This window comes from Notothenia rossii, assembly GCF_949606895.1.
Source record: "Notothenia rossii genome assembly, chromosome: 10".
Classification (NCBI taxonomy): Eukaryota; Metazoa; Chordata; class Actinopteri; order Perciformes; family Nototheniidae; genus Notothenia; species Notothenia rossii.
Window position 1 is genome coordinate 61166092 of NC_136908.1, and position 18694 is coordinate 61184785.

The window sequence follows — 18694 nt, forward strand, 5'->3', positions numbered from 1 at the left end:
CTTAAAGACTTGCTGACACTCTCACGTAAATACATATCTGTTGTAGCTCCTCGATACAAACAGTCTGGGAGCAGTTCTTTGAAAGTGTCCACTTAAAATAGAATTTATAATTGTTTAGGGTGAAATGACCTCTCAAAGTGCAAAGGTGTTGTTCTCGCTGGACGCTGAAGCTGTGGGCTCTCTCAAAGATGGAGCTAATTTCAAGAAAAACCCAGAGGATGGTAAATGTTACATTATTTACAAAGACAAGAGCATCAATGTTCTTAAGGCGTGCAAGAACCAGTGCAAACACCAAGGAGGGTTGTTCATCAAAGACATCGAAGACCTGGACGGCAGGTGAGCTGCTTCTATTATTCCACGTTTTAAATGTACTGTATAGAGCGGGGGTGTCGAACCTTTTTTCACTGAGGGCCACGTCGGGCCCGGCGCCTCGAGGGGGCAAAAGGGGGCATTGCCTCCTCAGTTGTCTTATTTGCCCCCTCGCTTTGAGCATCATTCATCCATCGAAAAGTAAAATAAATGTCACAATTATTAAATAACTTTAAATAATTATTTTCCCCAACACACGTTACTATGTCTAGATCAGATATGTGGCAGTCAAGCAACGTGTACAAAAGCCTCAACCCCAAGTGAGCTTGTAGTCTTAACTCATGTTAGCGTGTGTGCTTAGCTGTAAACACATGCAGTCGGATGGGTGACCAAAACATCCCTTTTTCGGTGGCCGGTACCGAAACTTGAAATGGTTGAAACTCCCAAAAATGTTCCCGTTTTTGAATGTTAGCGTATTTCTTCTTCTTCTTCTTCTTCTTCTTCTACCTCTACCTCTACCTCTACTTCTTCTTCTTCTTCTTCTACTTCTAATTCAATGTACCTTCCCGCAAAATATTGGACTAAAGAAACTCGGCAGTAGTGTCAACTAAATCCATAGTATTAGAACAAAAGTGCTTTGAACGAGGTAAATTACGAATGTATGTTCTCAATCGCCAAGTATTGATTGAATATTAAATTAGTTTAGATTAGTTTGGACACACCTTGTATAGATATTCTGCATTTACTGGTTTTCACATCAGAATCAGAATCTCTTAGTTGGTCCCGCAGCGGAGAAATGTACAGCGTTACAGCAAAAGTGGAATGTAAAAAAGGCATGCAATAATAAAAAAAGAAGCAGAAAATAGAAATTAAAGACAAATAAGTACACAACCACGGCTAAAGAAAATTATAGCAGGAATTTAAGTTAAACTAAGTGACATAAAAAGCATGTTATAGTATTGAGACGTCACCAAAAGGTTTATGAATATATGTATTTATTAAATATTTTTGGACATTTTACCTAATCTGCATTACTTGCACATTGGTCTTGCACTATTTCATTGTTTTTTATATTTGTTTTATTGTTTTATATATCTATGTTGCATTACTCAAGGAGCCTGGGACTTAAAGGTAACCTATTATTAGTTATAAATCCGAACAGATGGGCCTCCATAGACTTTATTTATTTTATTTGACAGGGACAGTGCACATTGATTAACATTTCTGTAAATGCGCAAGAGTTAGCCATCAGACTATTTTTCATCTGCAGTCTCTGGAAAGATGTTGAAAGTCATCCTAAACAATTTGTTTCACTTCCAATGACCGGTAAATACAATCAGTAAAACAACATTCAACATAGATGCTTATATTATGATAAAAGCCTATATAAAAACAAAACAAAAAGACGTATTCATAAAGCAGATAGATAGCAACAGGTCAAGGCACATGTGCAAACAGCAGATTTTCCACTAACCATGTTTTTTAAATGAGATTTGAATAAACTGCAGGCGTTTTGTTCTCTAATCATTACTGGGATTGAGTTCCAGTGAGGTAAGGCCGTGTATTATTTTGTACACGAGGCAAGCATTTGCATATCTCATTCCCAGCTCAACAAGTTGTAGTTTGTGACTATTGGGCAATGATGAGAATGAACTGAATTCTTATCTACTATTTTAAGTGTGTGTTTGTATAATGATTCCAGGGGTCTTTGATGACACATTATGCATTTTAGATAACTTAACAAGAAATCATAAAAAATGCAACACAATGTTTCCATAAGGGTTTTTCCCAGGGGTCGCACCGGATAAAATTGACGTCAAAACACACGACAATAGATAGAGGAGGAATCATCAGAAAGTCCCCTGATGGCTCGGAAAGCAGTGCTAAATAAAGGCCAGAGGGATGCCAGCGATTATTCGTTACAGTCTCCATAATCGATAAAAAAAAAAAAATGTCTGGCTTAGTTTCAACCAAAATATAGACTAATGCTAATAATAGTAATAGTATTAATAATTGTAAATGGCCATTGGTCACACCAGCAGTTTGTTTTACTGTAAACTTGGAGGAAGCCAGCAGCGCAGGCTGCGCAGAGTGCAGACTGCTGCTACTTCGCTGCGCTGCTACACACCGACCACCCCCCCCCCCCCCCCTCTTTCCGTCTCGCGTGCGATTGGAGTGAGAACACAACTAAAGATGAACAAAGGAAAGAAGAGTTCCTTGTGAAACTACTTCAAACTGACAAGTGCAAATGAGGTCACATGCAAGAGTGTGGGGGGGGCTCTTATTTTGAGTTGTATCTCAGATGAAACACATATTTTTTTACATACTTATTAGAAAATCATCAACTAACATCAGAAAACAGAAAACTTTGGAGCATTTAAGGCTTATTTTGTAACAGCATTTCTTGATTCTGGTGAAATATAGCTCAAAATGAGTTCTCCCAGCTAATTACAAGATCTTATTTATCTAAATATCTTATCTAAATATCCCTTCTTATTTCAAGAAATCTAACCAAGCTAATGTTCACTTGTTCTATTGGCAGATTTTTGTACTTATTTCAAGTGAAAACAGCTTGTTTTCATGATTGTTTAACTTGTTTTTGGAGCAGCATTTTTTCCAGTGCACTATCTCTGTAAAGCGACTTTGAGCACCTGTAAAAGCGCTAACAAATTATTATTATTATTACTTCACAGTGTTACGACAAAAATTGTTTTTCTTGACTTGCAAAATGATCTTTTAAATGTACAAACATCGTATGTGTAATTCATGGCACAATTCAAGCGGGATTGGAAGATAGTGTTAGAGCCAGTATTTTGATTTTACAAGAAAGGCCACCTAATTGTGACGTCTGTAGTCAACGCACTATAAAGGACTACAATTCCCACGGCGCCTGTGCTAAAGCCACAGTGATGGGCAACCTGTTGAGAGACGCCGTCGAGGAACAGTTTTTAACCGCACTCGTAGGCTACTCGTACCGTATACGTACATACAAACCGTACAAGTGCCCTTTAAGTTATGAAGTTATAAGCATTATCAAGAAAGAAAGAATACCTATTGTAAAGGCCTATTTTCTTTGTTGCATGTGCAAAAGTTTGTTATGTTATTTTGAGCAAACACATGGCACATCTTCTAAATCTAAACCATCGGAGGCCAAGCAACACTTCAAACTGTGAGTAATTTAAAGGAAAGAAACGAGTTAGAACTGTCTGTTTAAGGCGCCTAGTGGCTTGATGGAAAGACAAGGAAGGAAGCCACGACAGATAGTTTCTCTCTCGAAAGTGGCTACCATACATATTTTTTCCGAAATATGATCCCATGGGTCGGAAGTGGAAGGGCGGGACATTGGCTCTCTATATCTGAGACCTATAATATATTGATGAAAACAGTATAATAGGGGACCTTTAAAATGTTCATTACCATATCTCCACTGTAGCTACCGTGACAATAAAGCCTTGGAATCTTTGAAATGTGTCTGCCATAATAACAAAGCTGGGATTATTAGGTGTCTCTACAGTATGTCTTCAATCACCACTGATAGTCTCTTTGTTCACAGGACTGTGAAATGCACGAAGCACAACTGGAAGTTGAACTTGTCAACGATGAAATATGTGAACCCACCTGACAGTTTCTTGCAGGACGAGCTTGGTAAATTACCTTTTCTTTGTAGATGTCCATCAATAGTTGTCCGTGTGAACTTTTGCAAAGCCTTCGCACTGCTGTTCTTCAAATCTTTATTCTTCAACTTCCTCTTATTATTATTTCAACCAAATAGCTTGGCTCTCAATAACTTCAGCATACTTTCAGCTAAAGAAAATATATTAAAAATATTCAGTATTTTCAGCACATGATGGAACATCTTTTATCTCTGGGCTCACACAGGTGTTTGATAACGTTGTCACCATGGCAACATTTGATCTGGGCTCACACAGTTGTTTGATAATACATATTTCAACAGAAACCACAACTATTTTCTTACCCCAACAAAGCAGTTTTTACTATTCCTCAACATAACCAGTAAGTTTAGTTTGAATTACTAACTTTGAACACATGTTTAATGTGACTCCTGGAGCTTAGTTCAACATGTAGGGCTACCCAGTGTTAGACAGAGGTGGAAGAAGTACTCAGATCTTCTACTTGAGTAAAAGTACGCAGATCCTGTCCTTGAGTAAAAGTAGAAGTACTCAGATCTTGTACTTGAGTAAAAGTAGAAGGACTCAGGTCTTGTACTTGAGTAAAAGTAGAAGTACTCAGTTATTGTACTTGAGTAAAAGTAGAAGTACTCAGATCTTGTACTTGAGTAAAAGTAGAAGTACTCAGGTCCTTTACTTGAGTAAAAGTAGAAGTACTCAGATATTGTACTTGAGTAAAAGTAGAAGTACTCAGGTCTTGTACTTGAGTAAAGGTAGAAGTACTCAGATCTTCTACTTGAGTAAAAGTAGAAGTACTCAGACCTTGTACTTGAGTAAAAGTAGAAGTACTCAGATATTGTAGTAAAATTAGAAGTACTCAGATCTTGTACTTGAGGAAAAGTAGAAGTACTCAGAGCTTGTACTTGAGTAAAAGTAGAAGTACTCAGATCTTGTACTTGAGTAAAAGTAAAAGTACTCAGATCTTGTACTTGAGTAAAAGTAGAAGTACTCACATCTTGTACTTGAGTAAAAGTAGAAGTACTCAGATCTTGTACTTGAGTAAAAGTAAAAGTACTCAGATCTTGTACTTGAGTAAAAGTAGAAGTACTCAGGTCTTGTACTTGAGTAAAAGTAGAAGTACTCAGATCTTGTACTTGAGTAAAAGTAGAAGTACTCAGATCTTGTACTTGAGTAAAAGTAGAAGTACTCAGATCTTGTTCTTGAGTAAAAGTAGAAGTACTCAGATCTTGTTCTTGAGTAAAAGTAGAAGTACTCAGATCTTGTACTTGAGTAAAAGTAGAAGTACTCACATCTTGTACTTGAGTAAAAGTAGAAGTACTCAGATCTTGTACTTGAGTAAAAGTAAAAGTACTCAGATCTTGTACTTGAGTAAAAGTAGAAGTACTCAGGTCTTGTACTTGAGTAAAAGTAGAAGTACTCAGATCTTGTACTTGAGTAAAAGTAGAAGTACTCAGATCTTGTACTTGAGTAAAAGTAGAAGTACTCAGGTCTTGTACTTGAGTAAAAGTAGAAGTACTCAGATCTTGTTCTTGAGTAAAAGTAGAAGTACTCAGATCTTGTACTTGAGTAAAAGTAGAAGTACTCAGATCTTGTACTTGAGTAAAAGTAGAAGTACTCAGGTCTTGTATTTGAGTAAAAGTAGAAGTACTCAGATCTTGTTCTTGAGTAAAAGTAGAAGTACTCAGATCTTGTACTTGAGTAAAAGTAGAAGTACTCAGATCTTGTACTTGAGTAAAAGTAGAAGTACTCAGGTCTTGTACTTGAGTTAAAGTAGAAGTACTCAGATCGTGTACTTGAGTAAAAGTAGAAGTACTCAGGTCTTGTACTTGAGTAAAAGTAGAAGTACTCAGATCTTGTACTTGAGTAAAAGTAGAAGTACCAGAGTGTAGGAATACTCTGTTACAGTAAAAGTCCTGCATTCAAAATGTTCCTCAAGTAAAAGTAGAAAAGTATCATCATCAAAATATAGTGAAAGTAGCGACAGTAAAAGTAGTCGTTGTGCAGATTGGTCCATTTCAGAATAATAGATATGATATGTTTTATAATGATTGATCATGAAAGTGTTCTCAAAGCTGGTAAAGGTGCGGCTAGTTTGAATGACTTTGTATACTGCAGGGTAGCTGGTGGATTTACTCCAGGTGGAACTAAAGTCTGATTTAACACTTGATTATATTTCACACCATTCATCCAGATCTGTAAAGTAACTAAAGGTATTAAATACATGCAGTGGAGGAAAAGTACACAATTTACTTCTGAACTGTAGTGGAGAAGAAGATACTTAAGTACAGTACTTGAGTAAATCTACTTAGTCACTGCTCCCCAGTGTGTTAGACAGTGATTCTGACCCTCACCAGCTGAGCATGTGTGTATTATCTCATTTACAGAAATAGAGATTATGGATGATGGGGGGCTTCAGTTGGTTGAGTTGAGCCCCGTCGACCCCTGGCTGGCGGACCCTCGAGAGCCTGAGGAGCTCCAGGAAGGAGAAGTGAAGGTTGGTTCCCAAGGCAATTCAAAGTGCTTTACAAAAATGAATAACACAGGTACATGAATAAAAGTTACAGTCTTCCCGTGAAATTATAGTTCTTTGGACAGTTTTCTAACCTTCATCCATTTTGACTCTGATTCAGCCTACCATAACAACGTATTGAGGCTGTCCAACATCAGCTCTGACACCAACCATGTCCTGAACAGCGAATATGAATTGTTTGGCTAGTGAACTAATTTCAGTTTTCCGCACTCTCGCAATGGAGCGAGCTTAAGTTCCACTTTCGATTGCATGATATAGCCCAGCGCAACACCTGCGTCAAGCATGTTGCCACTTGTTTGTACCATTTTCAGGCAATTTGTAATCTGTTCTAGAAAAACGATGTGTTTTTTAGGATTTGAAGAAGCATATAGAACAAACAATGGATGTATTTTATGAACATTTATCCATGCTGAAAGTAGATTTAGATGTGTTAGGAGTGAGATAGAGATTATTATCTAATATATGCATCTGATGAAGCATTGCATGAAGTCTGTTGATGATCAGAGGCTGTTGTTGGGGCTGCATAAACGTTTTTTTATTTTTGTTTTGTAGACAGACCATGCAGGCCTCAGAGAGTTAAACTTGGGCCTGCGACCATAGTTTGATTGTATTTTGTTTTGAAAATCCACAGCGGAGGTTTGTGTCGTACTACATGCGGTGTATTTTGCATATCTCTCAGTAGCCAACAATCTGTGAGTCTGTTGGCTCGGACATAAACTCGTGTTTAAAATAATACTACATAATAAATGTAGTCTACATTTCATAATAAGGGTGTAAAACCTGAGAGGATTTTAAATCACATTTGAACTAAATGCTTATACAATCTGTAGTTGTATTTGTATTGTTGATTTAATGTGTGAACGAGACGATATAGAGAAGGTTAAGCTGTCATTATTAGGCTGTAATTTGTTATATACTGTTGGAATGGGTAAGCAGGCCTATTGTTTTGGGATATTTGTGGAGGTAGGTGGTCCATGAGTGTTTTTTATTGGTTAAGTGGTCCTTGGTATGAAAAAGTTTGAGAAACACTGCGCTAGTGGATTGTCAAAGGGGGAACCTCGTTGCGGGGAAATTATACAGATGGCTAGTTCGCCCCTGAATATGTCTATGCAAACGTTATTATTAATAATAAAAAAAAAAATTTTATTATAAAAAAATTAATCAATTTTTTAAAATAATTTTTTATTTTCCATTTTTATTTTGTAATCTCGCGACCTCCACTTTGGGAACCCCTGCCTTAGAGAGTCTTGAGCATGTTTTTCTCTTCAGTGATGTTTTTGCTAAATGTCTGTTCCCTTCTATCTTGTCTTAAAAACCCTATCCCTACCCCTATATAGAGCATGTTTTAAACACCCCACAGGTGACGTACATCACCCACGCCTGCATGGAGCTGCAGTTTGGGGAGACTCGCTTCATGTTCGATCCGTGGTTAAAGGGTCCTGCTTTTGCCCGAGGATGGTGGCTCCTCCACGAGCCTCCAGCAGACGCCATGGACAGACTGTGCTCTGCAGATCTCATCTACATCAGCCACATGCACTCCGACCACCTCAGGTAAACTCTTCCATAGACACTGCCGTCACCTTTTATAATAACTCCATAAAAAGGACTTAAAGCCCCCCTATCATACTGTTTCTCATCAATATATCACAGGTCTCAGATATATCCAGAGCCTGTCTCTGATTGGCTGAAACACCAAACAGATCGTTGCAGCATTACCCATAATCCCCTCTGTTTCAGCCCTGTTTCCAAAGTGCTGATTCTCTGTCTGTTACTTTAGATGAAAATAAGGAGCCCCTCCCCAACTAACCTAATACAGTCATGTGAAATGTGTTGATATGATACATTTGATTAATTTTCAGTTTTTTAACACGCAAAAGGGGTTTAAATAAAAAGATAAAAACAAGCATTAATAGCTGGTTATCATAACGTCATTCAATTAGTATTGTTTTTTACTTACAGAAACATGGTGCGAAATAGTCTACCTTCTTTTTCCGTCACTAAGATGACCTGTCCTGTCTTTTCTAGTTACCAAAAGACTATTCAGAGAAGAGGTTTTACTAGCAATTGTGTATAAATTGTGATTAGCACTTTGCCAATAACTCTGTATTCTTCAGTAGATTTTGCAGTGGTAATTTTTCCTGAGCTCTATGTTGTTGATTTGAACCGTCCTTTCTTTTGTAGTTACCCAACATTGAAAGACTTGGCAAAGAAGAGGCCAGACGTGCCCATTTATGTTGGGGACACGTCAAGACCTGTCTTCTGGTTAGTAGTCTTTGAGCTCGCTTTAAAGGTGGGGTAGGTAAGTTTGAGAAACCGGTTCGAGATACACTTGTTGTTATATTCCATGGAATGCTCTTAACATCCGATAGCAATGAATATCTGAAGTGCTTTGACAAAAAATCCATTAATAAATATCATCTGTGGAAGCCGTGGTGCTGTAAAAAGCACGACCAATCATCTGAGCCGGCTAAAGTAACTGGATGGCCTACCTGCCTGTCAGCCTTCCATCTGTGCACAAACTTATCTCGTGCCCTCATTGCTCATGTGCGCGTTCGTGTGTGTTGGAGGAGGGGCTCTGTAAAGAAGTGGCAGATTTTTTCCAGCTTTGTATTTTCAAATTCTAGCGATCTCGAGCTGGTTTCTCCAAAATTACCTACCCCACCTTTAATTCATTACATCTGTTACTTAAAATAATACTTTTCTTTAAATGTGTTTTAATGCCCCTTTTGTTCCTTGATAAAACAGGTATTTGGAGCAAAGCCAAGTCCCACTGACCAACATCAATGTTGTTCCTTTTGGAGTCTGGCTAAATGTAATGACAAATACTTTTGTAAAATATGTGTGAATATAGATTGTTATAATGGAATAATAATGAATAGACTCCGCTAATTGTTCACTACACTGTCCCTTGGCCTGCTTCAGGTGAACAAACACCTAAGATTCATGATCCTGATGGACGATGTGCACCCCGAAGTTGACACCTGCCTCATTGTTGAATATAAAGGTGCATTTTTGTTTTACATTTTAAATGTTATTACAAGAGAGTTATTACATGCATGACTTCATAAGATAACCCTTAAATGGTGTCTGTACTATCCTGTGACATTTGACAGGCTGTGTCCATGTGTAAAGGGGCTGTTATACCAGTGTAAGAACTGTGTTACATGGGTGTAATATAGATGTTACATGGGTTTAATATAGGTCTAATAACACTGTAATATGGGTAAAATAAGTTTGTAATATGGGTGTAATTTATCAAAAGCAATCAAATAATTGTGCTTCTGTTTTAGGTCACATGATCCTGAACACTGTGGACTGCACCAGGCCAAATGGAGGCAAGTTACCCAACAATGTGGACCTAATGATGAGTGACTTTGCTGGGGGAGCATCTGGATTCCCCATGACCTTCTTTGGGGGGAAATACACAGGTAGGACTCATTACATGTTACATTTCTATAACTACTTGAATCTTCAATAGGCAACTATTATGCTCCGAATAAGTAGAGAAACATGGTAGATCTCCAACAAAGACACAAGACAGGGGGATGCCCCGTTATTAAAACCAAGACACACGGAGCAAAACATTTCAAAATAAAAAGGTGGAAAATGGCAACATAAATCCAAAACCATGACAGAAATATGATATATGTATCCTGTCCTTAGCCGCTTTCACACCAAGTACTTTGCCGTACTTAGTGCCCGGCACTTTAATACCCCCATGGAACTAAAGAGCAGATCGCGTTCACACCGGAATAAGTTCCCTGAGGGAAGATTAGGGAAATGAAGCCGCTGACGTCACTTCTTCTTCTTCTGCTTTGGGTTTACTGGCAGGCCGCAAACCACTTCACGGCGTATACTGCCACCCGGAGTACCCGGCCAGAAGTCCCCGGAGTTGGGGACTGGCTTCAGTAGAAGCTGCTGGGACTCCCAGCAGCTTCTACTGAAGCCTTCCGAGTAAATCGCCAGAACGCCGACACCTCCTCATGTCCACCGCTCCCAATTTTTTTTGTGTTGCCATAAGTTAGTCTCTCTCCGTTGGTGCGCTGGGCTAATGCTAATAATGCTAATGCCAGCAAATACAATGGCGGCTTCACAAAACTTTTCAGAGTTTTACGGGGCGTGGTTTGCAATTCGCCCAGCCAATCAAAATTGGTACTTTTTTCTCCCATGAAAGTATCTGCTCTCTAGCAGGAACTGAAAATGGGGGTAAAAGTTCTCGGAACTAAGTTCTCTTTTTGGTGTGAACGCAAAATTCCAGGCACTAACGGAACTAAACGGGAAAAGTACGGGGAAAAGTACTCCGGTGTGAACGCGCCTGTTGTCTTTCTTATCAAACACGGCCCAAACATTTCCATTAGCAGAAACACGCTTCAGTTTCAAAAACGCTGCAAATTTAAAAACACAAGAAACATCTTCACTAACTGGACAACACATGCGCAGCAGCATTCACAAAGTGCATGTGTTGTCAAGTTGGTGGTTATGTTTTTTCATTTGCATGTGTTTTTTGTGCATTTGTGTGTTTATATTTGCATCGTATTTGAAGCTGCAGCGTAGTTTACAAGAAGGCAGGCAGCCTCCCATAATGTTCAAATCCTCCCCAAAATGAGTGCATGGCCACATTATGTTTAGTAAGCCCCGAAATGCAGAAAATAACCGTGATGCCCTCATGTTTGTCACCAGATTCCTGGAAGGAAACTTTTATCAAAAACGAAAGGGTGAAGCTGCTGAATTACAAATCTGCACTGGTGAAGTCCCTGGAGCCCAAGATCTACTGCCCGTTCGCTGGCTATTTCGTGGAAGCTCATCCATCAGACAGGTAGAACTTGCTCAGATGTCTTAGAGGAATACTAGTGGATGGTAAATAAGACATGGGTTTAAAAGCTCATTATTTTTCCCCGGTTGAAAAATGAAGATTATATGTTTAGCTCTAAATCAGACTTAGTTAATGTGGAGTTTAGCTTGGAGAGATCTATGTGAATAAAAAGTAGGAGAGACGATGATGAGTTGACCCAGACCCTGTTTCCAGAAAACGTTGGCCATCATGTGACTACAAATTCAGGAAGTTAATCATTTATATCTGGATAAGATGGAAACAAGCAAATGAAATAAACGTGAATGATAATTTTCTCTCCGGACACACTTTGGTCTGTCCGGAGAATTAAACAGGCGACCCTTTGGTTCCCAAGCCAAGTCCCAATAAGAATGATTTGCGAGTATATCATGTAGTATACCAATCATACTGTATATGTGAATAATTTACCTAAAGAAGAGCGGTCCTTTTGACATTGCACCACAGTTAAATGATGTCTGAAGTGGCCTATTTCAGAATAATATATATTTTAAAACTGTATTGTAATTAAATCTGTTTGCAGTTGTAAACGCTCATTTTTTATTATTTAGAAAGGCCTTCTTTCACAACAGGAAAGAGAATGGATTAGCTGGTAAGGTGTGCAGGAAATGACATAATCCAGTAGAACGTCGAAGGAAAGTGTGTATTATTAAATATATGTTTTTATTTGTTTTATGCGGTTTAATCCTAAAAAGTCAGACGATCAATTTACCCGATAATGATTTCATTTAAGTTGAGTCACGGTCATATTTTAAGGGCGTTTTGCCACAGGTGCGTTCTTAAATTCAAATGATAGGAGACACTGAGAAATACTTTTAGATATCTTCATTGTTCAACCGTCTTCATAAGTCTCTACTGTGTTCTGTGCATACAGATCCATTAGGGAAACAAACATCAAGAACAGTGCAGAGAACCTCAACGCGCGGATCAATAAAGTTGCAGCAGACATCAAAACATGGACGCCCAAACCAGGCAGTGTGCTGGACCTCGGCCTCGCTCTGAGAGACCCCACCAACAGGTTGACAACGCTTTAGTGTGTGTGTGTGTGTGTGTGTGTGTGTGTGTGTGTGTGTGTGTGTGTGTGTGTGTGTGTGTGTGTGTGTGTGTGTGTGTGTGTGTGTGTGTGTGTGTGTGTGTGTGTGTGTGTGTGTGTGTGTGTGTGTGTGTGTGTGTGTGTGTGTGTGTGTGTGTGTGTGTGTGTGTGTGTGTGTGTGTGTGTGTGTGTGTGTGTGTGTGTGTGTGTGTGTGTGTGTGTGTGTGTGTGTGTGGCTAATATTTCTATGACTGTCCTTTTCTGACATTTAGACTTAGCATTAGCAGTTAGCATTAATAAGCTAGCTATATAGCTTAACTCCCTCCCCCAAGACCTCTGTGAGTCTGAGGCCGCTTCTCAATCTGGAGGATACTGGCTTCCAAGACAATATTTCAAGGATACTACGTCATTGAGTGCCGCCGAAGGACTGTTCCAATCTCCAGCATACTTGGAATTCCACCGAGGCCGCGTCCTTGGTTTGGCGGTAACTTCGAGGCTGCACATGGGTAGACTTCGCCTCCTTCAAATCCCCACAATGCTTTGCGCACGGACCAATTTCCCCAAATCTGTGGCGGAAAATGTAAGGCGGGGCCTCTCATGTGATGCACACCTGCGCATTTGCTCGCCTGTTCCACTCTTCGTTTCCCGAATGCCAGGAAGGATTCTTGCCTCGCTTCTGAAGGAAGTGACTCGGAAGACATGTGCTACCAAGCAAGCATCCTCGCGATTGAGAAACGGCCTGAGTCCCTCACCCTGTTCCAGTCCCGCCTCAAAACCCACCTCTTCCACTCTGTATATCCATAAGCCCCCCCCCCCCTCTCAACCAACTTCCTCCTGACTGCTTTTCTGTTTTTTATTTTTATTTATTTATTTTTTGTCTACCCTCCCTCCCAAATGTAAAGCGTCTTTGGGTTCAAGAAAAGCGCTATAGAAATATAATTTATTATTATTATTATCTTAACATGATTCTTGATTTTAAATGATTCTCTGACGGCACTTTCAAACAATCTTACAGAGTTAGTAAGCTAGCTAGCTACGGCTGTCCTTTTCTTGGTACATTTTTTAGACTTGACATTAGCAGTTAGCATAAAAAGCTAGCTAACTATGGTTTAGAACATTTGCCAGTCACAGTTGTTTCTTCTAACTCACAAAAACGTACATTTGCCAGTCACTGTTAAAAAGGCTTTTGTCTACCCCTGTCTGAACTAAAAGCATTATTTAGAAAAAGTACTTTTGAGAACAGAGAATAGGAATCGTGCCCAGATTATAAAATAGGCAAAATGAAGATTGTGCTGATTAATATGATAATTTAAACTACACACATGGAGACCCATCATAAGTTCACCTTCTTTGTATGTGTTTATTTCTTTCATTACACAACCAAACACAGAGCGGCCATCACTGATCCCCCGGCTAATGCACAAATCTACAAGGACAAATGGGATTTCGACTTGTATTTGAATGAACTAAACAACGCCATCGGCTCTGAGATATTCAAACATAAAAGCTGGATCCAATTCTATTACTCCTGGGCAGGCTTTAAAAACTACAACCTTGTCATGCGGGTAAATATAAACTTGACATAGAAGACCCTCTTTCTGTTCTTTGGTAGAATCGCAGGTACTTTTGCAAAACCTTCCTGAGCGTTGTAAAGTAATCATGTTCACCATCTTAGCTTAGCATTAGAGCATGCTGACATTTGCTTATTACCAGTAAACAAAATTACATTTAAATGTGCAGCATATTTGGAAACACGTGTTGAAAGGTGGGTTAATGATTTGCTGGCAATCTTAAATAATGCCTGAGTTCATTTATTATATTATATTTTATCGAGATGCCGCTAGCATGGCTAATAACCAGCTCAACAGAAACTAGCTAGCCCTCTTGTCCTTTCTTGCTGTTGCTTGTTGATGTGTTTTTGATCCGGAGCACATTTTTTCACACAAATATATAAGGTGATCGAGACAAAGGACGACTTTGAACCCCATGCTGGTGGCTACGACTACTTGGTGGACTTTTTGGATCTGTCCTTTCCCACCGCCAGGCCTGGCAGAGAGCACTTCTACATTGAGGTGAGACATAGGAAATACTCTAATACACAAAAATTATCTTAAGTCATTTACAAAGAAATCCAGCTCAATACTCATCAACCCAGCAGAGGTGGAAGAAGCACTTAGATCCTTTACTTAAGTAAAAGTATAAATACTTTGGTCTGAAAATACTTCATGACAATTGAAAGTCAGATATTCAAAATGCTACTTAAAGGAGACCTATCATGCTATATTTGAATAATATATTGTAGGGCCAAACCTATATAAGGTATATTTATACGTTTTCTTTTTCAAAATACCAAACAGATCATGCATTTTAGCCATGCCTCATTTCGCTCTCCTCCACCCTGTCTTTGCATGCACTGCAGCTGACCACGCCCCCCTGCAAAGGAGGGGGACGAGTTACGAGCGTCATGTTACCATGCTGTTACCATGCTGTTACCATGCTACCATGCCATGGCAACCTCTCATTCCCCTGATTGGTGGAGAGTTGCCCATATAGGCGGGGCTCCTCGTCACTAACGTCAGACTATTTTCAAATCTGGATCAGTCTGTATCAGATCCGTTCCAGACCCGTTTTTAGAGATTTGGGTATGGAGAAAAAGAGAGAGGGTTGTGTTTTCTGACACTTGGTGAGTTCCCTGACACACCGGGGACACACATTCATGTATAAAAGACGTACAAAGGTGCATTTTGCATGATAGGTCCCCTTTAAGTAGAAATATAGCCAGCTAAATGTACTTAAAGTATCCAAAGTACACATGCACCATGGCCGTTTTGAAAGTATTATATTTTTATGGAATATTAAATGTAGGGTAGGTAAGAATGGAGAAACCAGCTCGAGTGCGCTAGAATTTGAAACTACGCAGCCGAAAAAAATCAGCCCCTTCCTTACAGAGCCCCTCCTCCAACGCACACGAACGCGCACATGACCAATGAGGGCACGAGTTAAGTGTGTGCACAGATGGAAGGCTGACAGGCAGGTAGGCCATCCAGTTACTTTAGCCGGACCGGCTCAGATGATTGGTCGTGCTTTTTACAGCGCCACGGCTTCCACAGATGATATTTTTTTTAATGTATTTATTGTCAAAGCATTTCAGATATTCATTGCTATCGGGATGTTAAGAGCATTCCATGGAATATAACAAAAAGCGTTTCTGAAGTGAATTACCTACCCCACTTTTAAGTGATTCGTTCTTTTTATTGCTTACAAATACATGTAGGACATTATTAAGACAATTAAATTTGTTTTGTAATAAATCTGTAGTAACGTACTGCAGGATATCATATAAAAACATTATGTGTTTTATATGTAAACAGTGGCTGGGAACTATTATTGTTAGTAAATGTAGTGGAGTAAAAAGGACACTTAATGTTCCAAAAGGAAAGGGGAATAAAAGTATAAAGTAGCATTAAGTGGAAATACTCAAGTAAAGTACAAGTATGACAAAATTGTACTTGAGTGAATGTACTTCGTTACGTCCCACCTCTGCAACCCATGAACGGTCTGTCGTAGACTCTTGTGAGGTGCATTATTTTACTCATCAGAGTTCCTGTTTCGTTCATGCAGCTTCAATGTTTTCTTGGTTTCACCCCTAAAGATCAAAAACCGGATCAGCGTGATGAGATCTACAGTGCTGCACGGCCGTCTATGGGATGATCTGTACATAGGCTTCCAGAACCAAATAAGCCGAGACCCGGATATCTACCATCACAAGTAAACACACTTTGTCTCATTTGAAATGTCTTTCAGTAGTAAACAGAAAACACCAGAAAGATCCCAGCAGTCTTTCGATTACTTCGGCACTTCTGAGCGCTTCTGTTCTACTTATGACGCACGTTTTAGCAACAAGACACAGGTCTGAGGTAATAAGTTATACACGCCAACTTATAGAGAAGAAGTGAGTCAGCATTTTACCACTTCCTGTTCCCTCGCCTCAGAGTCAGTGGGTTTTTTTAACTAGTTTCTGGAAAATATCTGGAACTAAGGTCTGTGGTTGACACAAATGTAAGAGACAGATCACGTTTTGTTCTACGACATCAAATACATCAGCAGTGGCCCCACTGGTGATTCTTGAAGAGTTTACGTGTCTGAAAAACGATGGTTGTTACCGAGTGGCTGAATAGGACTACAGAAGTTGTCGAGGACGTTGTACGACGTTACGCCGAACACGTAAACACTCCTCTAAGTTAGTTCGCCCCTGTTTGAACAGTTTGCAGGAGGCAAACTGTTCAAACAACACTTCAACCTGTACAATTTTGAATCTGTAATTTTGAATATGGATCTTAAGTTGGCGTGACGTTGAATTCGTGCGACCCTGCTGTACTCGGCTGTAGTTCCTTTAGCATAACATTAGCATTTTGCTTTTAAAATGATAAAAGTAGGGTCAGCATGTGGAGATTATCCAGCTGAACAAAACGTGCATTTATCAAACAGGTTCGTTTTACACAGATCTTATTTTTTACAACATTCCAAAATCCTATGGAGAAATCCCGTAGTTGTTTTGTCGAGGGAACCCATACGTCATCACTGTAGCACTCTATTGTAAATGTTTTTAACGTTAATGTGTCCTGTCGGTCTCTAGGTTCTGGAACCACTTCCAGACAGAGCTACCAGTTTCCGCGCCAGGCTGGGACGAGTTCCTGCAGCAGGCATAGATGGGTTCGTCCTGTGAATTGATGTGAATATGACTTATCGTTGTGGTGCGGTATGACCAGTGGCTTATGGTAACTAATGATCGAAAGCTTTAGCATGGCTTGTATCCGAGATAGTCAATTTGCCTTACTGAAGGACATTTCTTTCGTCTCAGAGGGGCGTGGGGAGGGGCTCCTTATTTTCATCTAAAGCAACAGACAAGAGAATCAGCACTTTGGAAACAGGGCTGAAACAGAGGGGATTATGGGTAATGCTGCAATGATCTGTTTGGTGTTTCAGCCAATCACAGACAGGCTCTGGATCTATCTGAGACCTCTGATATACTGATGAAAAACAGTTTAATAGGGGACCTTTAAGTTGAAGTGAAACACGTCTGGTTCCTAGTTAAATTGAAGAGCAAACGTGGAAAAAGGTGGGGTAAAAAGCAGAGACTAAATGTCAGTGTGTGTGCGCTGTGTTCATGTATGTGTGATACATATTCTATCTATCTATCTAAAAACCCCAAAATGTGCAATCATCCCTAATTAGTCCAATGTTGTCTTTATATAAAACACATCTTCCGGAGAGGCTGAAAACTCATCTCTTTGGACTCCACTTCGAGAGATAGAATTATTAACAAAGCACTTATATACTAACAAAGGACTGGCTGATCTAAAGCCAGTTGAGTAGCACTTGAAATGTTTTGGCTCTATGAACCTGATGTACTTCTATGATTCTGTTTTCTTCAAGTTTGTATCTTTTTGGTCGAATGCACTTATTGTAAGTCACTTTGGATCAAATGCAATGTAATTTAATATCATTACATATATACAATCAGGGGCATTCAACACGCTTTTGATTGGTTATCAGGGTGGTGTGTTGGTATCAATGAAGTAAAAGGTTTGATAATGTTATTAGTATTTATAGTCCATATTTAATTAGCACTGTATGGAGACATGGAGTGTTTTTCTGAAAATATCCTGGTTCTGGTGAAGCATAAAAATCTTACCTGAAAATGAAAAAGTATCAATGTAATAAAATTGATACTGCTGAAACAATTTCATAACATTCATCTGCTACTTAGTAATTATCTATCTATTAACTAATATATAATTCCAATAACTTGTATATAGACTCGTATTGCACTATTCCACTTTTTTTTTCTCACTTTTAAAAAAACTATTTTTCTTTTTTGTATTACTTTTAATATAATATACTTTAATATAGTTTTAATATTGTCTGCTTATCTGTATAATTGTGTTGCGTTGTTGGAGAAGCCTGTGACCTAAGGTTTTCAACGACACAATTACTCTGTAGCTACTGTATGTTAGTTTGACAATAAAGAACCTTGAACCTTGTCTTTATGTGAGTGGAAGAGTGAGGGTGAAGGATCACACTAAGGCTTTCTTTGTTAAGTATTAATCATGTCAACAATAATAATCAATTGATGCATTTTCAATTCAAATTGAAAACATACTTGATAAAAAACTGTTTGTGGAGTTCCTTGTTGAGCATGTGTGGAAAGGAACACAGGAATTTTAGCCTTTGCAGAAACTAAGTCTTTGCAAACTGATATTCAACTAAACATATTTAATAAAGGAAGGACTAATATCTGACATACAAGTTTTTCTTACTGT

The 18694-nt window shown here is 39.0% G+C and overlaps 1 protein-coding gene across 2 annotated transcripts; it reads left to right on the forward strand.

The window, feature by feature from the left end:
* On the forward strand, positions 1–18415 carry cmah (cytidine monophospho-N-acetylneuraminic acid hydroxylase). 2 transcript variants are annotated; one of them, XM_079654391.1, is made up of 14 exons: positions 1–336; positions 3863–3954; positions 6344–6453; positions 7850–8040; positions 8671–8751; positions 9235–9301; positions 9412–9493; positions 9780–9917; positions 11170–11305; positions 12213–12356; positions 13762–13936; positions 14327–14443; positions 16024–16139; positions 17008–18415. In XM_079654391.1, the coding sequence occupies exons 1-14, from the start codon at positions 125–127 to the stop codon at positions 17078–17080; spliced, it is 1734 nt and encodes a 577-aa protein (XP_079510517.1). In that variant the 5' UTR covers positions 1–124; the 3' UTR covers positions 17081–18415. The 2 variants fall into 2 exon arrangements, with proteins under 2 accessions (XP_079510517.1, XP_079510516.1); XM_079654390.1 differs by lacking the exon at positions 1–336 and adding an exon at positions 2614–3478.
* The last annotated feature ends 279 nt before the right edge of the window (positions 18416–18694 follow it).